At 48.3% G+C, this 21,945-nt stretch overlaps 1 protein-coding gene across 1 annotated transcript in view; it reads right to left on the bottom strand.

Moving 5' to 3' along the window:
* LOC135020952 (uncharacterized) overlaps positions 1 to 21,945 on the bottom strand; it is a 225,421-nt gene that overhangs the window by 196,860 nt on the left and 6,616 nt on the right. Inside the window, exon 3 of the mRNA XM_063953218.1 lies at positions 5,645 to 5,744. Within this exon, the coding sequence (XP_063809288.1) occupies positions 5,645 to 5,744 (100 nt within the window). The remainder of the gene's footprint in view (positions 1 to 5,644; positions 5,745 to 21,945) is intronic.

Here is a 21,945-nt window from a genome sequence, read left to right as displayed (position 1 = left end):
CAGGGTCGCACTGCCACGGTCACCCTGGCAGAAGGAACAGAAAAAGCGGTTCCCATGGCAAGAGTCTACCTGGACTGGGGAGCTGGACCAGAGTTGCGAGAAGTTGCCGTCATGGATGGTCTCCCAACTGATGTGGTCCTAGGAAATGATCTGGGTGGTGGGATCGTCACTATGTTTGTTGGCGCCATTCCCCGGAGTCAAGTTCCAAAACCACTGTTGACATCAGCTACTCCAGCACAGCCCAGCCCAGAGGAAAAGACTACAGCTGCTAGACAACTGCCAGCACAGCCAACCACCGCATCAACCAGCCCAGAGGAAAAGATCACAGCGGCTAGATCAGTACATCGACCCCGCATGCCTTTTGCCTCTGGTATGCCTACTCCCCTAGCAACGCAGAGGATGTCGGTTCCAGCTTGTTTGATCCTGTGGGGGTGCCCAATGATGCTCCTGACCCAAGTGGTTTGCCAACTCCGGCGGTGAGTATGAGAAACCACACTGATTTTTCCATGACTGACCCCTACCAGACTGACCCTAGTAGTCCCCACCTAGATCCCCCTGTAGAGTGTCCCAATTTAGGAGAGATTGAGGGCCACAGGCAGGAGTTTAGGGAGGCGCAACTCTCTGAACCATCCCCGAAAGGCATGAGGCGCCACTCTGGCAGCGGCCTTGACAGGGTTGGGGCGGGGAGTTTGACCTGGCGGGAAGGGTTAAGGTACAGGGTAGCCAGGAAAGTGGGAGGGGATAGACCAGATAGGGAATGTGTCCAACTGGTCCCCTCAGGGAACGTTCCTGCGCAACCGGTGTCGGTTGCCAGCGAAACCCCTTTGGACAGTAACCTGGAGACAGACCGTACCCTGAAGTGCCTGATACAGAGCTTACCCTGGTCTGGAATGTCGGATGACGCCCAGACCAACTGTAAGGCTGGTGCCATGCGTTGGCAGCCGGGGCACTCCAGCGGTTGTGTTGTCTCTGGGCCTCTGCCCATAGGAGAACCCTTGCAGCAAGTTGCTGTGGACATAGCAGGTCCCCTGCCTGTGCGCAGTAGATCGGGGAAGACACACAGCCTCCCTGTAGTGGATGCCACACAGGATCCAGAGGCTGGTGGTCTGGCCGCCATCACTGTGGCACAGGTAGCGGACGAGGAGGAAGGAGTAGGCCTAGGTGACAGGGTAGGTTTCCCGAGTCATAGGTCGACAGAGGAGGATTGGATGGCAGATCTGACAGTAAGGGCAGACAGTTGCCAGATAGGTATGACGGAGGTGCAGTGCCTGGGGCACCATGTGGGAGGAGACAGGGGTAGGCCCAACCCAGAGGGGGTGGAGGCAACCAGAGGCTGTCCCCGACCCACATCACCCAGACCGGTACTGACCTTAGAACCTGTAAAGCCCTACGGACATGTTGTCATTGACTTTAGTCCTGTAGTGAACCCCTTGACAGAGGTGGCTAGGAAGGGCATTCCCAAGTCAGTGGACTTTGCACCCGCTTGCGAGTTGGCATTCCAGTCATTGAAGAAGGCTCGGGTACCCGCTCCAGTGCTGATGGCGCACATTCTTGACCAGGACTGTGTGTTACGAACTATTGCGCCACTGCACGGACTGGGAGCTGTACCGAGCCAGAAAGAGCCATATGGGCAGGAGCACCCTGTGGCCTGTTTGAGTAGGAAACTGCTATTGTGGGAGGTGGGGTATGCCACAATTGGGACACCGTGGGTGGCACTTGTTTGTAACCGTCCCCCCACCGTGGTGACTTACCACCTACCTGTTAGGTGGCTGCAACCTACCTTGGGGGAATTGGACAGACTTTTGTGGTGGAGCCTTGAACTTGGACTTCAGGTGGACTATTTGAAGATTGTGCACCCACGAAGAGAGGCCCACTGCACTATGGATGAACTGTCTAGGCCAGAGCCTACACATCCCAGGTAGCGTCCCCTTCACCCCAACGGACTGCGGTACCAGGACCCAAATCGTTGGGACATGGGTCCCTGGTTGACCCGCTTGAATGGGGGGGGGGAGGAGTGTGGCCGGAGAGACCAACCAGCCACACGTGTAATGGCGGCTGCGGCACTGAAGGTGTTAACCCTCGTGCCTGGCGCCATATTAAGGGACAATGGGCGCTGGGCGTCACTGTTAAACGTACTTACGGCGCTGGGCACGGACTGTTTAAAAGTTTGTTTAATGATGTGTTTTAACATGTCATATGTAGTGCTCTATGCACAATTGCAGGAATGCATGTTTAACTATATTTTATATTCAAGATGTGGTCATCTGTATATTTAAAGAGGAAAATGCACTTACTCTTATAGATGTCTGAATCTTATCCTCTGGGAATAGGACAGGGCCCTTAGCATGCCACTTCCTATCAGAGAGGTGTGAAGGACAATACCTTTTGATGTGTAAGTTCCTTAGAGAGAGATGCTAATCACTGGGTTTATGGGCTTGGAACTTGTTTCATGTACCTGATTTGGTTGATGTGCGAGCCCTGGGTGGCCTATGCAGGAAGGAAGACTGTTTGTTTGTATTGTAGCCATTCCTGTTGTAATCTCACACACTGGGATTGCCTGGAGATGTGAATGAGACAGAAACATTGTGTTTTGAAGCTATGTGATAAATTTATCAATAGTGAATGTTAATCTGATACCAAACGTTGTCTGGGTGACAGGAAGGAGGATATTGTTTTATTGCACTTATATCCTTGTAAAATGTGATTTATTGGTATTTTGTAAAATAACCTGATTGGTTGGAGAAGACAGGGAGGGCTTACCCCCCTGTGATACTGTGTGGAAAACTGACATAAAAAGGAGACCTGCGTGCCTCCAGAGTTGTAGTATTATTCCATCTTATTCTGCTGAAAACATCTGATTGTATGCTGTTGCCCCTAGCAATAGGGAGGAGCCTTTTTAAAGGTTATTGAGCAATAAACATCTTTGCCTCAAGAAGACTGCTTCATCTTGTGACCAACAGGGTTAGGCCAAACCTAGCCCCGTCCTCCGGCTGTCCAGGGAAGCACCTAGCGTCTCCAAGCTCCGCCTTCCGCCAGCTACCGGTAGAGGCCTAGCAAGTGGCTAGTGGGGATTCGTCAGCACCACACAGCTGTGGTAAGGCAGTGCGTCGGCACATACAGAGCAGAACCGTGGTTCCAAACGCCACGGCAGGTTAGGAGTTTGGTGGTGGCAGCGAGAACCCACCCACAGCGCAGTGGGTGGAGTCAGTAACAGGCGGTTACTGACGGTAAGCGGGAATCCCCTATGTGGTCAGGCCTCGTGCGGCTTGACCTTCCATTCTGTGCGCAGTCGACGGGACGCGGCAAGCGGCGAGTGCTTCCGTACGGTACCGTCCTGTCACATACAGTATGGACGCTTCCCGAACCAGATTTGGGAGCTGTCAATCAGGCAGAGGCGTTCGCATTACTGAGATGCAGCTGCATCTTCCTGCCGATGCGTGCGCAGTGTGGGCATTGCGCGTATGCACTGGCTCGGAAGTCTGGAGAGTGCGATCACGCCGCATCTCCAACCGATGCCGAATCGCTCGCGTGTAGAGGTCGACCAGCAAAGGGGAAGGCCACCCAGCATGCTAATGGCTGCCAGCGATGCGACTGCAATTCAATTGCGTTCGCATTGCTGTCCCTGCAAAATAAGGGAGCCTGGCTTTGAAGACAGACGCAGAGTGGCCATGCTTCCCATCGCAGTGACCACGTGTGACATCGCAGCGGCCATGTGTGATGTTGCAGCGTCCGCCCTGAAAATGGTCCAGACCCTCCCCCATTTTCGCCCCCCCCACCTCCTCAATGCTGCGTCACCACCCCTCGAACGCCCCTGCCTGTCAATTTGGCAGAGGAGTTCATATCACTGCGATGCAATCTCATTTCCCGTCCCGTGCAGAATAGGACCAGCGTGTGAGCACTGACCGAACAAACCGGGAAATGCGTTAGCAATTGCGATGTGAGCTGAATAAGGCCCTTTGGTGGTCATTCCGAGTTGTTCGCTCGCTAGCTGCTTTTAGCAGCCGTGCAAACGCTATGCCGCCTCCAACTGGGAGTGTATTTTAGCTTAGCAGAAGTGCGAACGAATGGATCGCAGAACGGCTACAAAATAATATTGTGCAGTTTCAGAGTAGCTTCAGACCTACTCAGCTCTTGCGATCACTTCAGACTGTTCAGTTCCGGATTTGACGTCACAAACACGCCCTGCGTTCGCCCAGCCACACCTGCGTTTTTCCTGGCACGCCTGCGTTTTTTCGAACACTCCCTAAAGTTGATACCCAGAAACGCCCACTTCCTGTCAATCACTCTGCGGCCAGCAGTGCGACTGAAATGCATTGCAAGACCTTGTGTGAAACTACATCGGCCTTTGTGAAAGTACTTTGCGCGTGCGCATTGCGCCGCATACGCATGCGCAGAAGTGCCGGGTTTTTTTGCATCAACGCTGCGCAGTGAACATTTTCAGCTAGCGATCAACTCGGAATGACCCCCTTTATCCGTTGTGTTGGGACAATGTAACTGTGACAATTGTGCAAGTATAACGTGAAATTATGTCTGCGATGGAAAATATTTTCAAAAAGTTTCCTCACTGGTAAAATGATGCAAAACCGATACTGTATCTCCCTGGGATATTTCCAATATGCAGGCGAGAGAAACTCATATACATATATACTCCAAAATTATATGGAGTAATATGATTGCAGCACAAATTACTGTATAACATGTAATATATGATCTTGCTGACGATAGTGCATTTGTATACAAATGACAGAGACGAAGGGTCCCACAGAAAACAGCATTTATACTGAGAAAATCTGAGACATATTTTTCTGTGCGGTTTTATGGCAGAGGAATTTAGCGCAGAATGGGGTGAGAAGGACACTCGTTTCTGCTGCCTCCTTGTGTGCTCAATGGCAGTGAACAAGGAGGTGAGAGCGCGAATGCAGTGCCGTCTGGAGGAAATAAAAGAGGTGAATCTGCTTTTGGATGGGAACAAAGGGGGTCATTCAGATCTGATCGCACGCTAGCTTTTTTTTGCAGCGCTGCAATCAGGTCAGAACTGCGCATGCGTACGCACCGCAATGCGCAGGTGCGTCGCACGGGTACAAAGCGGATCGTTGCTGGGTGATAGATTTAATGAAGAATCCATTCGCACAGCCGATCACAAGGAGATTGACAGGAAGAAGGCGTTTGTGGGTGTCAACTGACCCTTTTCTGGGAGTGTTTGGAAAAACGCGGGCGTGTCCAAGCGTTTGCAGGGCGGGTGTCTGACCCCCAAAGAACACAGTGCAAGGTTCAATTGCTGCCTATTTCCAATAAAAGTTCACTTAATATAGAGATGAGTGATGTGGATCAATCTCCAGGTTATGAATGCTCGAATATACAGTATATATAATCTTCTTTTCACATCACACAGAGGCGCAGGCACCAATACTTTGACCATTTGTGTATTCAGATGCCAGGTGTTGCCCAGGGGTGGCTTACACTATGATACTGCCTATATCAGCCACTGCACTGATGCTGGGCTCATTCCTTCTATGATCTAAGAGAGACATTACTGTGTAAGAACTACAGGAGTCACTGAGACACCTTCTGCTGTATTACTCATTATAGGACCTCACATGTCACGTACTAATACACCATTTCTCAGTCCAGCAAATGATCTCACCAGAGAGATTCTTCCTCTTATCTTGCCACCAAATTCTGCTGCAGCTCGAACCCACGCTCCGTCTGGGGGCAAATGAGGCAGGAAGCTGGCACACTGCATTCTGGGAGACAAATGACACGTACATGGAATGAATGGAGAACAACCAGAGGAAACAAATATCTCACCATTAACCAGTCTTACTACATTATCAATAGATATATATTGCTTTCAATTACATACTGTACAGCTATTAGCAGTGGTGACAGTTTGTAACTGCTTCTCATTTACTAGTGTAACTGCTTCACATTTACTAGTGTAACTGCTTCACATTTACTAGTGTAACTGCTTCTCATTTACTAGTGTAACTGCTTCACATTTACTAGTGTAATTGCTTCTCATTTACTAGTGTAACTGCTTCTCATTTACTAGTGTAACTGCTTCACATTTACTAGTGTAACTGCTTCTCATTTACTAGTGTAACTGCTTCACATTTACTAGTGTAACTGCTTCACATTTACTAGTGTAATTGCTTCTCATTTACTAGTGTAACTGCTTCTCATTTACTAGTGTAACTGCTTCACATTTACTAGTGTAACTGCTTCACATTTACTAATGTATCTTTCTCATTTACTAGTGTAACTGCTTCTCATTTACTAGTGTAACTGCTTCTCATTTACTAGTGTAACTGCTTCACATTTACTAGTGTAACTGCTTCACATTTACTAGTGTAATTGCTTCTCATTTACTAGTGTAACTGCTTCACATTTACTAGTGTAACTGCTTCACATTTACTAATGTATCTTTCTCATTTACTAGTGTAACTGCTTCTCATTTACTAGTGTAACTGCTTCTCATTTACTAGTGTAACTGCTTCACATTTACTAGTGTAACTGCTTCTCATTTACTAGTGTAACTGCTTCTCATTTACTAGTGTAACTGCTTCACATTTACTAGTGTATCTGTTTCTCATTTGCTAGTGTATCTGCTTCTCATTTACTAGTGTAACTGCTTCTCATTTACTAGTGTAACTGCTTCTCATTTACTAGTGTAACTGCTTCACATTTACTAGTGTAACTGCTTCACATTTACTAGTGTAATTGCTTCACATTTACTAGTGTAATTGCTTCTCATTTACTAGTGTAACTGCTTCACATTTACTAGTGTAACTGCTTCACATTTACTAATGTATCTTTCTCATTTACTAGTGTAACTGCTTCTCATTTACTAGTGTAACTGCTTCTCATTTACTAGTGTAACTGCTTCACATTTACTAGTGTAACTGCTTCTCATTTACTAGTGTAACTGCTTCTCATTTACTAGTGTAACTGCTTCACATTTACTAGTGTATCTGTTTCTCATTTACTAGTGTAACTGCTTCACATTTACTAGTGTAACTGCTTCTCATTTACTAGTGTAACTGCTTCACATTTACTAGTGTAACTGCTTCACATTTACTAGTGTAATTGCTTCACATTTACTAGTGTAATTGCTTCTCATTTACTAGTGTAACTGCTTCACATTTACTAGTGTAACTGCTTCACATTTACTAATGTATCTTTCTCATTTACTAGTGTAACTGCTTCTCATTTACTAGTGTAACTGCTTCTCATTTACTAGTGTAACTGCTTCTCATTTACTAGTGTAACTGCTTCACATTTACTAGTGTAACTGCTTCACATTTACTAATGTATCTGTTTCTCGTTTACTAGTGTAACTGCTTCTCATTTACTAGTGTAACTGCTTCACATTTACTAGTGTAACTGCTTCACATTTACTAGTGTAACTGCTTCTCATTTACTAGTGTAATTGCTCCTCATTTACTAGTGTAACTGGTCCTCATTTACTAGTGTAACTGCTTCTCATTTACTAGTGTAACTGCTTAGCATTTACTAGTGTAACTGCTTCACATTTACTAATGTATCTGTTTCTCATTTACTAGTGTAACTGCTTCTTATTTACTAGTGTATCTGTTTCTCGTTTACTAGTGTAACTGCTTCTCATTTACTAGTGTAATTGCTTCACATTTACTAGTGTATCTATTTCTCATTTACTAGTGTAACTGCTTCTCATTTACTAGTGTAACTGCTTCTCATTTACTGGTGTATCTGTTTCTCGTTTACTAGTGTATCTGTCTCTCAGTTACTAGTGTATCTGCTTTTCATTTACTAGTGTATCTGTTTCTCAGTTACTAGTGTATCTGCTTCTCATTTACTAGTGTATCTGTTTCTTAGTTACTAGTGTATCTGCTTCTCATTTACTAGTGTATCTGTTTCTCAGTTACTAGTGTATCTGTTTCTCAGTTACTGGTGTATCTGCTTCTCAGTTACTAGTGTATCTGTTTCTCAGTTACTAGTGTATCTATTTCTCAGTTACTAGTGTATCTGCTTCTCATTTACTAGTGTATCTGTTGCTCATTTACTAGTGTATCTGCTTTTCATTTACTAGTGTATCTGTTTCTCAGTTACTAGTGTATCTGCTTCTCATTTACTAGTGTATCTGTTTCTCAGTTACTAGTGTATCTGCTTCTCATTTACTAGTGTATCTGTTTCTCAGTTACTAGTGTATCTGTTTCTCAGTTACTGGTGTATCTGCTTCTCAGTTACTAGTGTATCTGTTTCTCAGTTACTAGTGTATCTATTTCTCAGTTACTAGTGTATCTGCTTCTCATTTACTAGTGTATCTGTTTCTCATTTACTAGTATATCTGCTTCTCATTTACTAGTGTATCTGTTTCTCATTTACTAGTGTATCTGCTTTTCATTTACTAGTGTATCTGTTTCTCAGTTACTAGTGTATCTGTTTCTCAGTTACTAGTGTATCTGTTTCTCAGTTACTAGTGTATCTGCTTCTCATTTACTAGTGTATCTGTTTCTCATTTACTAGTGTATCTGCTTCTCATTTTCTAGTGTATCTGCTTCTCATTTACTAGTGTATCTGTTTCTCAGTTACTCGTGTATCTGTTTCTCAGTTACTGGTGTATCTGCTTCTCAGTTACTAGTGTATCTGTTTCTCATTTACTAGTGTATCTGTTTCTCAGTTACTCGTGTATCTGTTTCTCAGTTACTGGTGTATCTGCTTCTCAGTTACTAGTGTATCTGTTTCTCAGTTACTAGTGTATCTGCTTCTCAGTTACTAGTGTATCTGCTTCTCATTTACTAGTGTAACTGCTTCTCATTTACTAGTGTATCTGTTTCTCAGTTACTAGTGTATCGGTTTCTCAGTTACTAGTGTATCTGCTTCTCAGTTACTAGTGTATCTGCTTCTCATTTACTAGTGTAGTTTACTGAATATAGACAAAAAATAAGAATTTACTCACCGGTAATTCTATTTCTCGTAGTCCGTAGTGGATGCTGGGAACTCCGTAAGGACCATGGGGAATAGACGGGCTCCGCAGGAGACTGGGCACTCTAAGAAAGATTTAGGACTACCTGGTGTGCACTGGCTCCTCCCCCTATGACCCTCCTCCAAGCCTCAGTTAGGACACTGTGCCCGGAAGAGCTGACACAATAAGGAAGGATTTTGAATCCCGGGTAAGACTCATACCAGCCACACCAATCACACCATATAACTCGTGATAGGAACCCCGGTTAACAGTATGATAACAATGGAGCCTCTGAACAGATGGCTCGCCATAACAACCCGATTTTTGTAACAATAACTATGTACAAGTATTGCAGACAATCCGCACTTGGGATGGGCGCCCAGCATCCACTACGGACTACGAGAAATAGAATTACCGGTGAGTAAATTCTTATTTTCTCTAACGTCCTAGTGGATGCTGGGAACTCCGTAAGGACCATGGGGATTATACCAAAGCTCCCAAACGGGCGGGAGAGTGCGGATGACTCTGCAGCACCGAATGAGAGAACTCCAGGTCCTCCTCAGCCAGGGTATCAAATTTATAGAATTTTGCAAACGTGTTTGCCCCTGACCAAGTAGCAGCTCGGCAAAGTTGTAAAGCCGAGACCCCTCGGGCAGCCGCCCAAGATGAGCCCACCTTCCTCGTGGAATGGGCTTTCACATTTTTAGGCTGCGGTAGTCCCACCGCAGAATGCGCCAGCTGAATAGTGCTACAAATCCAGCGCGCGATAGACTGCTTAGAAGCAGGTGCACCCAGCTTGTTGGGTGCATATAGAACAAACAGCGAGTCAGTTTTCCTGACTCCAGCCGTCCTGGAAACATAAATTTTCAGGGCCCTGACTACGTCCAGAAACTTGGAATCCTCCAAGTCCCTAGTAGCCGCAGGCACTACAATAGGTTGGTTCAAGTGAAAAGCTGATACCACCTTCGGGAGAAACTGAGGACGAGTCCTCAACTCTGCCCTATCCATATGGAAAATCAGATAGGGGCTTTTACAGGACAAAGCCGCCAATTCTGACACCCGTCTGGCTGAAGCCAGAGCCAACAACATAACCACTTTCCACGTGAGATATTTTAAATCCACAGTCTTAAGTGGCTCAAACCAATGTGATTTTAGAAATTTCAAGACCACATTGAGATCCCAAGGTGCCACTGGGGGCACAAAAGGAGGCTGAATATGCAGAACTCCCTTGACAAAAGTCTGAACTTCAGGCAGTGAAGCCAGTTCTTTCTGGAAGAAAATCGACAGGGCCGAGATCTGGACCTTAATGGACCCCAATTTGAGGCCCAAAGTCACACCTGCTTGCAGGAAGTGTAAGAAACGACCCAGTTGAAATTCCTCCGTTGGGGCCTTCTTGGCCTCACACCAAGCAACATATTTCCGCCAAATGCGGTGATAATGCTTTGCGGTGACATCCTTCCTGGCTTTGATCAGGGTAGGGATGACTTCCTCCGGAATACCTTTTTCCTTCAGGATCCGGCGTTCAACCGCCATGCCGTCAAACGCAGCCGCGGTAAGTCTTGGAACAGACAGGGTCCCTGCTGCAGCAGGTCTTGTCTGAGCGGCAGAGGCCAAGGGTCCTCTGCAAGCATCTCTTGAAGTTCCGGGTACCAAGTCCTTCTTGGCCAATCCGGAGCCACGAGAATAGTTCTCACTCCTCGCCTTCTTATTATTCTCAGTACCTTGGGTATGAGAGGCAGAGGAGGAAACACATAAACCGACTGGTACACCCACGGTGTCACTAGAGCGTCCACAGCGATCGCCTGAGGGTCCCTTGACCTGGCGCAATACCTTTTTAGCTTTTTGTTTAGGCGGGACGCCATCATGTCCACCTGTGGTTTTTTCCAACGGTTGACCAGCATTCGGAAAACTTCTGGATGAAGTCCCCATTCTCCCGGGTGGAGGTCGTGCCTGCTGAGGAAGTCTGCTTCCCAGTTGTCCACTCCCGGAATGAATACTGCTGTCAGTGCTAACACATGATTCTCTGCCCATCAGAGAATCCTTGTGGCTTCTGCCATTGCCCTCCTGCTTCTTGTGCTGCCCTGTCTGTTTACATGGGCGACCGCTGTGATGTTGTCTGACTGGATCAGCACCGGCCGGTTCTGAAGCAGGGGTCTTGCTTGACTTAGGACATTGTAAATGGCCCTTAGCTCCAGAATATTTATGTGAAGTGAAATCTCCTGATTCGACCACAGTCCTTGGAAATTTCTTCCCTGTGTGACTGCCCCCCAGCCCCGAAGGCTGGCGTCCGTGGTCACCAGGACCCAGTCCTGTATTCCGAATCTGCGGCCCTCTAGTAGATGAGCCTTCTGCAGCCACCACAGCAGCGACACCCTGGTTCTTGCCGATAGGGTTATCCGCTGTTTTATCTGGAGATGGGACCCGGACCATTTGTCCAACAGGTCCCACTGGAAAGTCCTTGAGTGGAACCTTCCGAATGGAATTGCCTCGTACGAAGCTACCATCTTTCCCAGGACTCGTGTGCATTGATGTACCGACACCTGTCCCGGTTTTAGGATGTCTCTGACTAGAGATGACAACTCCTCGGCTTTTTCCACTGGAAGAAACACTCTTTTCTGATCTGTGTCCAGAATCATTCCCAGGAACAGAAGACGTGTCGTCGGGACCAGCTGTGACTTTGGAATATTGAGAATCCAGCCGTGCTGTTGTAGCACTTCCCGAGCAAGTGCTACCCCTACTATCAACTGTTCCTTGGACCTCGCCTTTATCAGGAGATCGTCCAAGTACGGGATAATTGAAACTCCTTTCTTGCGAAGGAGTATCATCATTTCGGCCATTACCTTGGTAAAGACCCTCGGTGCCGTGGATAACCCAAACGGCAGCGTCTGGAACTGATAGTGACAGTCCTGTACCACAAATCTGAGGTACTCCTGGTGAGGAGGGTAAATGGGGACATGTAGGTACGCATCCTTGATGTCCAGGGAGACCATGTAGTCCCCCTCCTCCAGGCTCGCAATATCCGCCCTGAGCGATTCCATCTTGAACTTGAACCTTTTGATATAAGTGTTCAAGGATTTTAAATTTAAGATGGGTCTCACCGAACCGTCCGGTTTCGGTACCACAAACATTGTGGAATAGTAACCCTTTTCTTGCTGAAGGAGGGGTACCTTGACAATCACTTGCTGTGAATACAGTTTTTGAATAGCCACCAACACTGCCTCCCTGGCAGAGGGAGTTGCCGGTAAGGCAGATTTTAGGAAACGGCGGGGGGGAGACGTCTCGAATTCCAGTCTGTACCCCTGAAGTACTACTTGAAGGACCCAGGGATCCACCTGTGAGAGAGCCCACTGTGTGCTGAAATTTTTGAGACGGGCCCCCACCGTACCCGGGTCCGCCTGAGCAGCCCCAGCGTCATGCTGTGGACTTACCGGACGCAGGGGAGGACTTCTGCTCTTGGGAACTAGCTGTGTGCTGCCGCTTTTTCCCTCTACCTTTTCCTCTTGGCAGAAAAGATGAGCCTCTAGCCCTCTTGCTTTTCTGGGGCCGAAAGGACTGTACCTGATAATACGGTGCTTTCTTTTGCTGTGGGGCAGCCTATGGCAAAAAGGTCGATTTCCCAGCAGTAGCTGTGGACACGAGGTCCGAAAGACCATCCCCAAACAGTTCCACCCCCTTATAGGGCAAAACCTCCATGTGCCGCTTTGAGTCGGCATCGCCAGCCCATTGCCGAGTCCATAACCCCCTTCTGGCGGCAATGGACATAGCGCTTATTCTTGATGCCAGCCGGCAAATATCCCTCTGTGCATCACGCATGTATAAGACTGCATCTTTTATATGCTCAATCGTCAGCAAAATATTGTCCCTATCCATGGTATCGATATTATCTGACAGGGAATCTGACCACGCAGCTGCAGCACTGCACATCCAAGCTGATGCAATCGCTGGTCGTAATATAATGCCAGTGTGTGTGTAAATAGCTTTTAGGGTAGTTTCCTGCTTTCTATCAGCAGGTTCCTTCAGGGTGGCCGTATCCGGAGACGGTAGTGCCACCTTCTTTGATAAGCGTGTCAGCGCCTTATCTACCCTAGGGGGTGTTTCCCAACGTGACCTATCCTCTAACGGGAAAGGGTACGCTGCCAATAATCGTTTTGAAATTATCAATTTCTTATCAGGGGAATTCCACGCTTCCTCACACACCTCATTTAATTCCTCAGATGCAGGAAAAACTACTGGTAGTTTTTTCTCACCAAACATAATACCCTTTTTTGTGGTACCTGGGGTATTGTCAGAAATGTGTAAAACATTTTTCATTGCCTCAATCAGGTAACGGGTGGACCTATTGGAGGGTACACTAGTCTCATCATCGTCGACACTGGAGTCGGTATCCGTGTCGACGTCTGTATCTGTCACCTGAGTTAGCGGGCGTTTTAGAGCCCCTGATGACATTTGAGACGCTGGAACAGGCACAAGCTGTGTAGCCGGCTGTCCTATGTCGTCAAACCTTTTGTGTAAGGAGTTGACACTTTCACGCAATTCCTTCCATAAGTCCAGCCACACAGGTGTCGACCCCGCAGGGGGTGACATCACATTCACAGGCATTTGCTCCGCCTCCACATCATTTTCCTCCTCATACATGTCGACACAGCAGTACAGACACACAGCAGGACACACAGGGAATGCTCTTACAGAGGACAGGACCCCACAAAGCCCTTTGGGGAGACAGAGGGAGAGTATGCCAGCACACACCAGGGCGCTATATATCACAGGGATATCACCTATAGAAGTGTATTTTCCCTTTATAGCTGCATAAATATAGTTATACTGCGCCTAATTTGTGCCCCCCCTCTCTTTTTTACCCTTTTCTGTAGTGCAGGACTGCAGGGGAGAGCCAGGGAGCTTCCTTCCAGCGAAGCTGTGAGGGAATAATGGCGCCAGTGTGCTGAGGGAGATGGCTCCGCCCCTTTTTCGGCGGGCTTTCTCCCGTTAATGTAAAAGTTCTGGCAGGGGTTAAAAAGCACCTATATAGCCCCTGGGGCTATATATGGTGCCAGTTTGCCAGCCAAGGTGTTAGTATTGCTGCTCAGGGCGCCCCCCCCCAGCGCCCTGCACCCATCAGTGACCGCAGTGTGTGGTGTGCATGAGGAGCAATGGCGCACAGCTGCAGTGCTGTGCGCTACCTTGGAGAAGACAGAAGTCTTCAGCCGCCGATTTTCCGGACCTTCTTGCTTCTGGCTCTGTAAGGGGGACGGCGGCGCGGCTCCGGGAACGGACGACGAGGTCGGGTCCTGTGTTCGATCCCTCTGGAGCTAATGGTGTCCAGTAGCCTAAGAAGCCCAAGCTACCACCACTTAGGTAGGTTCGCTTCTTCTCCCCTTAGTCCCTCGATGCAGTGAGCCTGTTGCCAGCAGGTCTCACTGAAAATAAAAAACCTAAAATAAGATTTTACTTACCGATAAATCTATTTCTCGTAGTCCGTAGTGGATGCTGGGGACTCCGTCAGGACCATGGGGAATAGCGGCTCCGCAGGAGACAGGGCACAAAAAGTAAGCTTTTAGGATCACATGGTGTGTACTGGCTCCTCCCCCTATGACCCTCCTCCAAGCCTCAGTTAGGTACTGTGCCCGGACGAGCGTACACAATAAGGAAGGATCTTGAATCCCGGGTAAGACTCATACCAGCCACACCAATCACACCGTACAACCTGTGATTTGAACCCAGTTAACAGTATGATAACAACGAAGGAGCCTCTGAAAAGATGGCCCACAACAATAACAACCCGATTTTTGTAACAATAATTATGTACAAGTAATGCAGACAATCCGCACTTGGGATGGGCGCCCAGCATCCACTACGGACTACGAGAAATAGATTTATCGGTAAGTAAAATCTTATTTTCTCTAACGTCCTAGTGGATGCTGGGGACACCGTCAGGACCATGGGGATTATACCAAAGCTCCCAAACGGGCGGGAGAGTGCGGATGACTCTGCAGCACCGAATGAGAGAAACTCCAGGTCCTCCTCAGCCAGGGTATCAAATTTGTAGAATTTTACAAACGTGTTCCCCCCTGACCACGTAGCTGCTCGGCAAAGTTGTAAAGCCGAGACCCCTCGGGCAGCCGCCCAAGATGAGCCCACCTTCCTTGTGGAATGGGCATTTACAGATTTTGGCTGTGGCAGGCCTGCCACAGAATGTGCAAGCTGAATTGAACTACAAATCCAACGAGCAATAGTCTGCTTAGAAGCAGGAGCACCCAGCTTTTTTTTTTTTTTTGGGTGCATACAATATAAACAGCAAGTCAGACTTTCTGACTCCAGCCGTCCTGGAATTATATATATATATATATATATATATATATATATATATATTTTCAGGGCCCTGACAACGTCTAGCAACTTGGAGTCCTCCAAGTCCCTAGTAGCCGCAGGCACCACAATAGGTTGTTTCAGGTGAAACGCTGACACCACCTTAGGAAGAAACTGGGGACAAGTCCGCAGTTCTGCCCTGTCCGAATGGAAAATTAAATATGGGCTTTTGTAAGACAAAGCCGCCAATTCTGACAATCGCCTGGCCGAGGCCAGGGCCAACAGCATGGTCACTTTCCATGTGAGATATTTCAAATCCACAGATTTGAGCGGTTCAAACCAATATGATTTGAGGAATCCCAACACTACGTTGAGATCCCACGGTGCCACTGGAGGCACAAAAGGGGCTGTATATGCAATACTCCCTTGACAAACGTCTGGACTTCAGGAACCGAAGCCAATTCTTTCTGGAAGAAATCTACAGGGCCGAAACTTGAACCTTAATGGACCCCAATTTGAGGCTCATAGACACTCCTGTTTGCAGGAAGTGCAGAAATCGACCTAGTTGAAATTTCTTCGTGGGGCCTTCCTGGCCTCACCCACGCAACATATTTTCACCACATGTGGTGATAACGTTGTGCGGTCACCTCCTTCCTGGCTTTGACCAGGGTAGGTATGACCTCTTCCGAAATGCCTTTTCCCTTAGGATCCGGCGTTCAACCGCCATGCCGTCAAACGCAGCCGCGGTAAGTCTTGGAACAGACATGGTACTTGCTGAAGCAAGTCCCTTCTTAGCTCCCGAGGCCATTAGTCCTCTGTGAGCATCTCTTGAAGTTCCGGGTACCAAGTCCCTCTTGGCCAATCCGGAGCCACGAGTATAGTTCTTACTCCTCTACGTCTTATAATTCTCAATACCTTGGTTATGAGAAGCAGAGGAAGGAACACATACACCGACTGTTACACCCACGGTGTTACCAGGACGTCCACAGCTATCGCCTTAAGGTCTCGTGACCTGGCGCAATACCTGTCCCGTTTTTTGTTCGGGCGGGACGCCATCATGTCCACCTTTGGTCTTTCCCAACGGTTCACAATCATGCGGAAAACTTCCCGATGAAGTTCCCACTCTCCCGGGTGGAGGTCGTGCCTGCTGAGGAAATCTGCTTCCCAGTCGTCCACTCCCGGAATGAACACTGCTGACAGTGCTATCACATGATTTTCCGCCTAGCGAAAAATCCTTGCAGTTTTGCCATTGCCCTCCTGCTTCTTGTGCCGCCCTTTCTGTTTACGTGGGCGACTGCCGTGATGTTATCCCACTGGATCAATACCGGCTGACCTTGAAGCAGATGTCTTGCTAAGCTTAGAGCAATATAAATTTGCTCTTAGCTCCAGTATATTTATGTGGAGAGAATTCTCCAGACTTGATCACACTCCCTGGAAATTTTTTCCTTGTGTGACTGCTCCTCAGCCTCTCAGGCTGGCCTCCGTGGTCACCAGCATCCAATCCTGAATGCCGAATCTGCGGCCCTCTAGAAGATGAGCACTCTGTAATCACCACAGGAGAGACACCCTTGTCCTTGGATATAGGGTTATCCGCTGATGCATCTGAAGATGCGATCCGGACCATTTGTCCAGCAGATCCCACTGAAGAGTTCTTGCGTGAAATCTGCCGAATGGAATCGCTTCGTAATAAGCCACCATTTTTCCCAGGACCCTTGTGCAATGATGCACTGACACTTTTCCTGGTTTTAGGAGGATCCCGATTAGCTCGGATAACTCCCTGGCTTTCTCCTCTGGGAGAAACACCTTTTTCTGGACTGTGTCCAGAATCATCCCTAGGACCAGCAGACGTGTCGTCGGAACAACTGCGGTTTTGGAATATTTAGAATCCACCCGTGCTGTCGTAGAACTACTTGAGATAGTGCTACTCCGACCTCCAACTGTTCTCTGGACCTTGTTCTTATCAGGAGGTCGTCCATTTTCTTTGAAGACGAATCCTCATTTCGGTCATTACCTTGGTAAGGACCCGGGGTGCCTTGGACAATCCAACGGCATCGACTGAAACTGATAGTGACAGTTCTGTACCACGAACCTGAGATACCCTTGGTGAGAAAGGCAAATTTTGGGACATGGAGGTAAGTATCCCTGATGTCCCGGGACACCATATAGTCCCCTTGTTCTTTGCTATCACTGCTCTGAGTGACTGCATCTGGATTTGAACCTTTGTAAGTGTTCAAATATTTCAGATTTAGAAGAGGTCTCACCTAGCCTTCTGGCTTCAGTACCACCATATAGTGTGGAATAATACCCCTTTCCTTGTTGTAGGAGGGGTAATTTTATTATCACCTGCTGGGAATACAGCTTGTGAATTGTTTTCAATACTGCCTCCCTGTCGGAGGGAGACATTGGTACAGCAGACTACAGGAACCTGCGAGGGGGAAACGTCTCGACATTCCAATCTGTACCCCTTGGATACTACTTGTAGGATCCAGGGGTCCTGTACGGTCCCAGCGTCATGCTGAGAACTTGGTAGAAGCGGCGGAGGGCTTCTGTTCCTGGGAATGGGCTGCCTGCTGCAGTCTTCTTCCCTTTCCTCTATCCCTGGGCAGATATGACTCTTATAGGGACGAAAGGACTGAGGCTGAAAAGACGGTGTCTTTTTCTGCAGAGATGTGACTTAGGGTAAAAAACGGTGGATTTTCCAGCAGTTGCCGTGGCCACCAGGTCCCATGGACCGACCCCAAATAATTCCTCTTCCTTTATACGGCAATACATCTTTGTGCCGTTTGGAATCTGCATCACCTGACCACTGTCGTGTCCATAAACATCTTCTTGCAGATATGGACATCGCATTTACTCTTGATGCCAGAGTGCAAATATCCCTCTGTGCATCTCGCATATATAGAAATGCATCCTTTAAATGCTCTATAGTCAATAAAATACTGTCCCTGTCAAGGGTATCAATATTTTCAGTCAGGGAATCCGACCAAGCCACCCCAGCGCTGCACATCCAGGCTGAGGCGATCGCTGGTCGCAGTATAACACCAGTATGTGTGTATATACTTTTTATGATATTTTTCCAGCCTCCTGTCAGCTGGCTCCTTGAGGACGGCCCTATCTATAGACGGTACCGCCACTTGTTCTGATAAGCGTGTGAGCGCCTTATCCACCCTAAGGGGTGTTTCCCAACGCGCCCTAACTTCTGGCGGGAAAGGGTATACCGCCAATAATTTTCTATCGGGGGAAACCCACGCATCATCACACACTTCATTTAATTTATCTGATTCAGGAAAAACTACAGGTAGTTTTTTCACATCCCACATAATACCCTTTTTTGTGGTACTTGTAGTATCAGAAATATGTAACACCTCCTTCATTGCCCTTAACGTGTGGCCCTAAAGGAAAATACGTTTGTTTCTTCACCGTCGACACTGAAATCAGTGTCCGTGTCTGGGTCTGTGTCGACCGACTGAGGTAAATGGGCGTTTTACAGCCCCTGACGGTGTTTGAGACGCCTGGACAGGTACTAATTTGTTCGCCGGCCGTCTCATGTCGTCAACCGGCTTGCAGCGTGTTGACATTATCACGTAATTCCATAAATAAGCCATCCATTCCGGTGTCGACTCCCTAGAGAGTGACATCACCATTACAGGCAATTTGCTCCGCCTCCTCACCAACATTTTCCTCATACATGTCGACACACACGTACCGACATACAGCACACACATAGGGAATGCTCTGATAGAGGACAGGACCCACTAGCCCTTTGGGGAGACAGAGGGAGAGTTTGCCAGCACACACCAAAACGCTATAATTATACAGGGACAACCTTTATATAAGTGTTCCTCCCTTATAGCATTTTAATATATATTCATATCGCCAAATCAGTGCCCCCCCTCTCTGTTTTAACCCTGTTTCTGTAGTGCAGTGCAGGGGAGAGCATGGGAGCCTTCCCACCAGCATTTCTGTGAGGGAAAATGGCGCTGTGTGCTGAGGAGAATAGGCCCCGCCCCCTTTTCGGCGGGCTTCTTCTCCGGAGTCTGTGATATCTGGCAGGGGTTAAATACATCCATATAGCCTCAAGGGCTATATGTGATGTATTTTTCGCCATACAGGTATTATACATTGCTGCCCAGGGCGCCCCCCCCCCGCGCCCTGCACCCTCCGTGACCGCTGTGTGAAGTGTGCTGACAACAATGGCGCACAGCTGCAGTGCTGTGCGCTACCTGATGAAGACTGAAAGTCTTCTGCCGCCTGGTTCCGGACCTCTTCAATCTTCAGCATCTGCAAGGGGGGTCGGCGGCGCGGCTCCGGGACGAACCCCAGGGCGAGACCTGTGTTCCGACTCCCTCTGGAGCTAATGGTGTCCAGTAGCCTAAGAAGCCAATCCATCCTGCACGCAGGTGAGTTCACTTCTCTCCCCTAAGTCCCTCGATGCAGTGAGCCTGTTGCCAGCAGGACTCACTGAAAATAAAGAACCTAAAAACTTTTTCTAAGCAACTCTTTAAGAGAGCCACCTAGATTGCACCCTGCTCGGACGGGCACAAAAACCTAACTGAGGCTTGGAGGAGGGTCATAGGGGGAGGAGCCAGTACACACCATGTGATCCTAAAAGCTTACTTTTTGTGCCCTGTCTCCTGCGGAGCCGCTATTCCCCATGGTCCTGACGGAGTCCCCAGCATCCACTAGGACGTTAGAGAAACTATACTTTCTTTCTAGGAGCTCAGGAGAGCCCCTAGTGTGCATCCAGCTCGGCCGGGCACAGAAATCTAACTGAGGCTTGGTCATAGGGGGAGGAGCCAGTGCACACCAGGTAGTCCTAAATCTTTCTTAGAGTGCCCAGTCTCCTGCGGAGCCCGTCTATTCCCCATGGTCCTTACGGAGTTCCCAGCATCCACTAGGACGTTAGAGAAAAGAGGAACTGAAAGATTGTATAACTGGAACTTTTCGCCCTGAAATTCAACTCAAACAATGCTCCACCACAACTTCACTATTCTCTAGACAAAGACACTGACCCTCATGACCCTGATTAGTTCACCCAATTTCTTGATAACATCTCCACCCAGCTTCCTCACGTTTTCTCCTTCAACCTCCTCTCCCTCACCCTGGGGACTTTAATATTACAATAGATGACCTCTCCAACCCTACTACCTCCATGCTGAAGACCATGCCCTTCTCTCCTTCCTCTATCTGCCCTCTTGACCTCATTCACTTTGAACTCACCTGATCCCTTTCCCCTGAATTATGCTCTCACATTACCCACCTGGTCACTTTATCTCTCTCTTCTGGACCCATCCCTTAATCCCCTTTTCCCCCTTTCTTAAGAAGCCATTTCTTGCCCCCTCTGCCATAGCTAATTACTGCCCCCCATTTCACCCTATTTGCCATTCTCTCGATGATGATGATGATGAGTTAGGCGTCTATGACATCATCATCTGACATTTTCTGAAGCTCGGGCTCCTCCATAGGAGCAGGCTGTTGTTGCTGGCATTGCAGCCGTTCATACGGCAATTCTTGCTGCTGTTGCCTCTGTATCAGTGGGATGTATTCAGGATGCTGGCGGTCGGGACATGGCAGTCAAAATCCCGGTGCCGTCATCCCGACATCAGTCGAAATGCCGACTCCAGAATCAGACAGCTGGCATCCTGATTGTAAGTATGCCGGACAATGTTGGGGGTAGACCGTGGGGGGTGTTAGGTTTTGTCACTAGTGGGGTGGTTAGGGTGGGAGGGTTATGCTGCCGGGAGAGGGGTTAGGTTTAGACACCACCAGGAAGGGGTTAGGGTTAGGCTGTGGGGTGGTGGTGGGAGTTAGGGTTAGGCTGACGGGTGAGGTTAGCTTGAGGGGGAAGGGTTATGCTGCCGGGAGAGGAGTTAGGTTTAGACACCACCAGGAAGGGGTTAGAGTTAGGCTGTGGGGTGGTGGTGGGAGTTAGGGTTAGGCTGACGGGTGAGGTTAGCTTGAGGGGGAAGGGTTATGCTGCCGGGAGAGGGGTTAGGTTTAGACACCACCAGGAAGGGGTTAGGGTTAGGCTGTGGGGTGGTGGTGGGAGTTAGGGTTAGGCTGATGGGTGAGGGTGGTGGGTAGGGTTAGGCTGCCGGGAGAGGGGTTAGGTTAAGACACCACCAGGAAGGGGTTAGGGTTAGGCTGTGGGGTGGTGGTGGGAGTTAGGGTTAGGCTGACGGGTGAGGGTGGTGGGTAGGGTTAGGCTGTGGGAAGGGAGGGTTAGGGGGGTGAGGAGGAAGGGCACGTATACTTGCAGAACCCGTCGGGATTCTCACCATGAGGATGCTGCACTTTGGCCTATGACACGTGTATGTATTCCGCATCCCCTGCTGCCCGCTCATAGGCATTTTCACAATTTCATACAATTTCTTTGTGGCTTGGAAATCAGAAACTTTATGGACGTATTGAATACAGATATGGTGCCATCACAGCCCGTGGGTGAGTGCAGAGTCAGCGCTGGCACAGAGTGAGATTGCTGTCACTCATACAATGGTGGAGCTGCTAATTCACAGATGTGTGCGCTCACTGGTATACACACATGCAGCCTACGTAACCGACGGTCTAAACAGTTATATGGTACAACCATCCCACTTAGTGCCCACACCCATCCCACTCATTACCCACATCCATCCCACTCAGTGCCCACTCTCATCCCATTCAGTGCCCACACCCATCCTGCTCAGTGCCCACCCTCA

The sequence above is a fragment of the Pseudophryne corroboree genome, unplaced genomic scaffold, assembly GCF_028390025.1.
Source record: "Pseudophryne corroboree isolate aPseCor3 unplaced genomic scaffold, aPseCor3.hap2 scaffold_361, whole genome shotgun sequence".
NCBI lineage: Eukaryota > Metazoa > Chordata > Amphibia > Anura > Myobatrachidae > Pseudophryne > Pseudophryne corroboree.
Note: the sequence above shows the minus strand (reverse complement) of the source record. Positions and strands in the feature narration are given on the sequence as shown.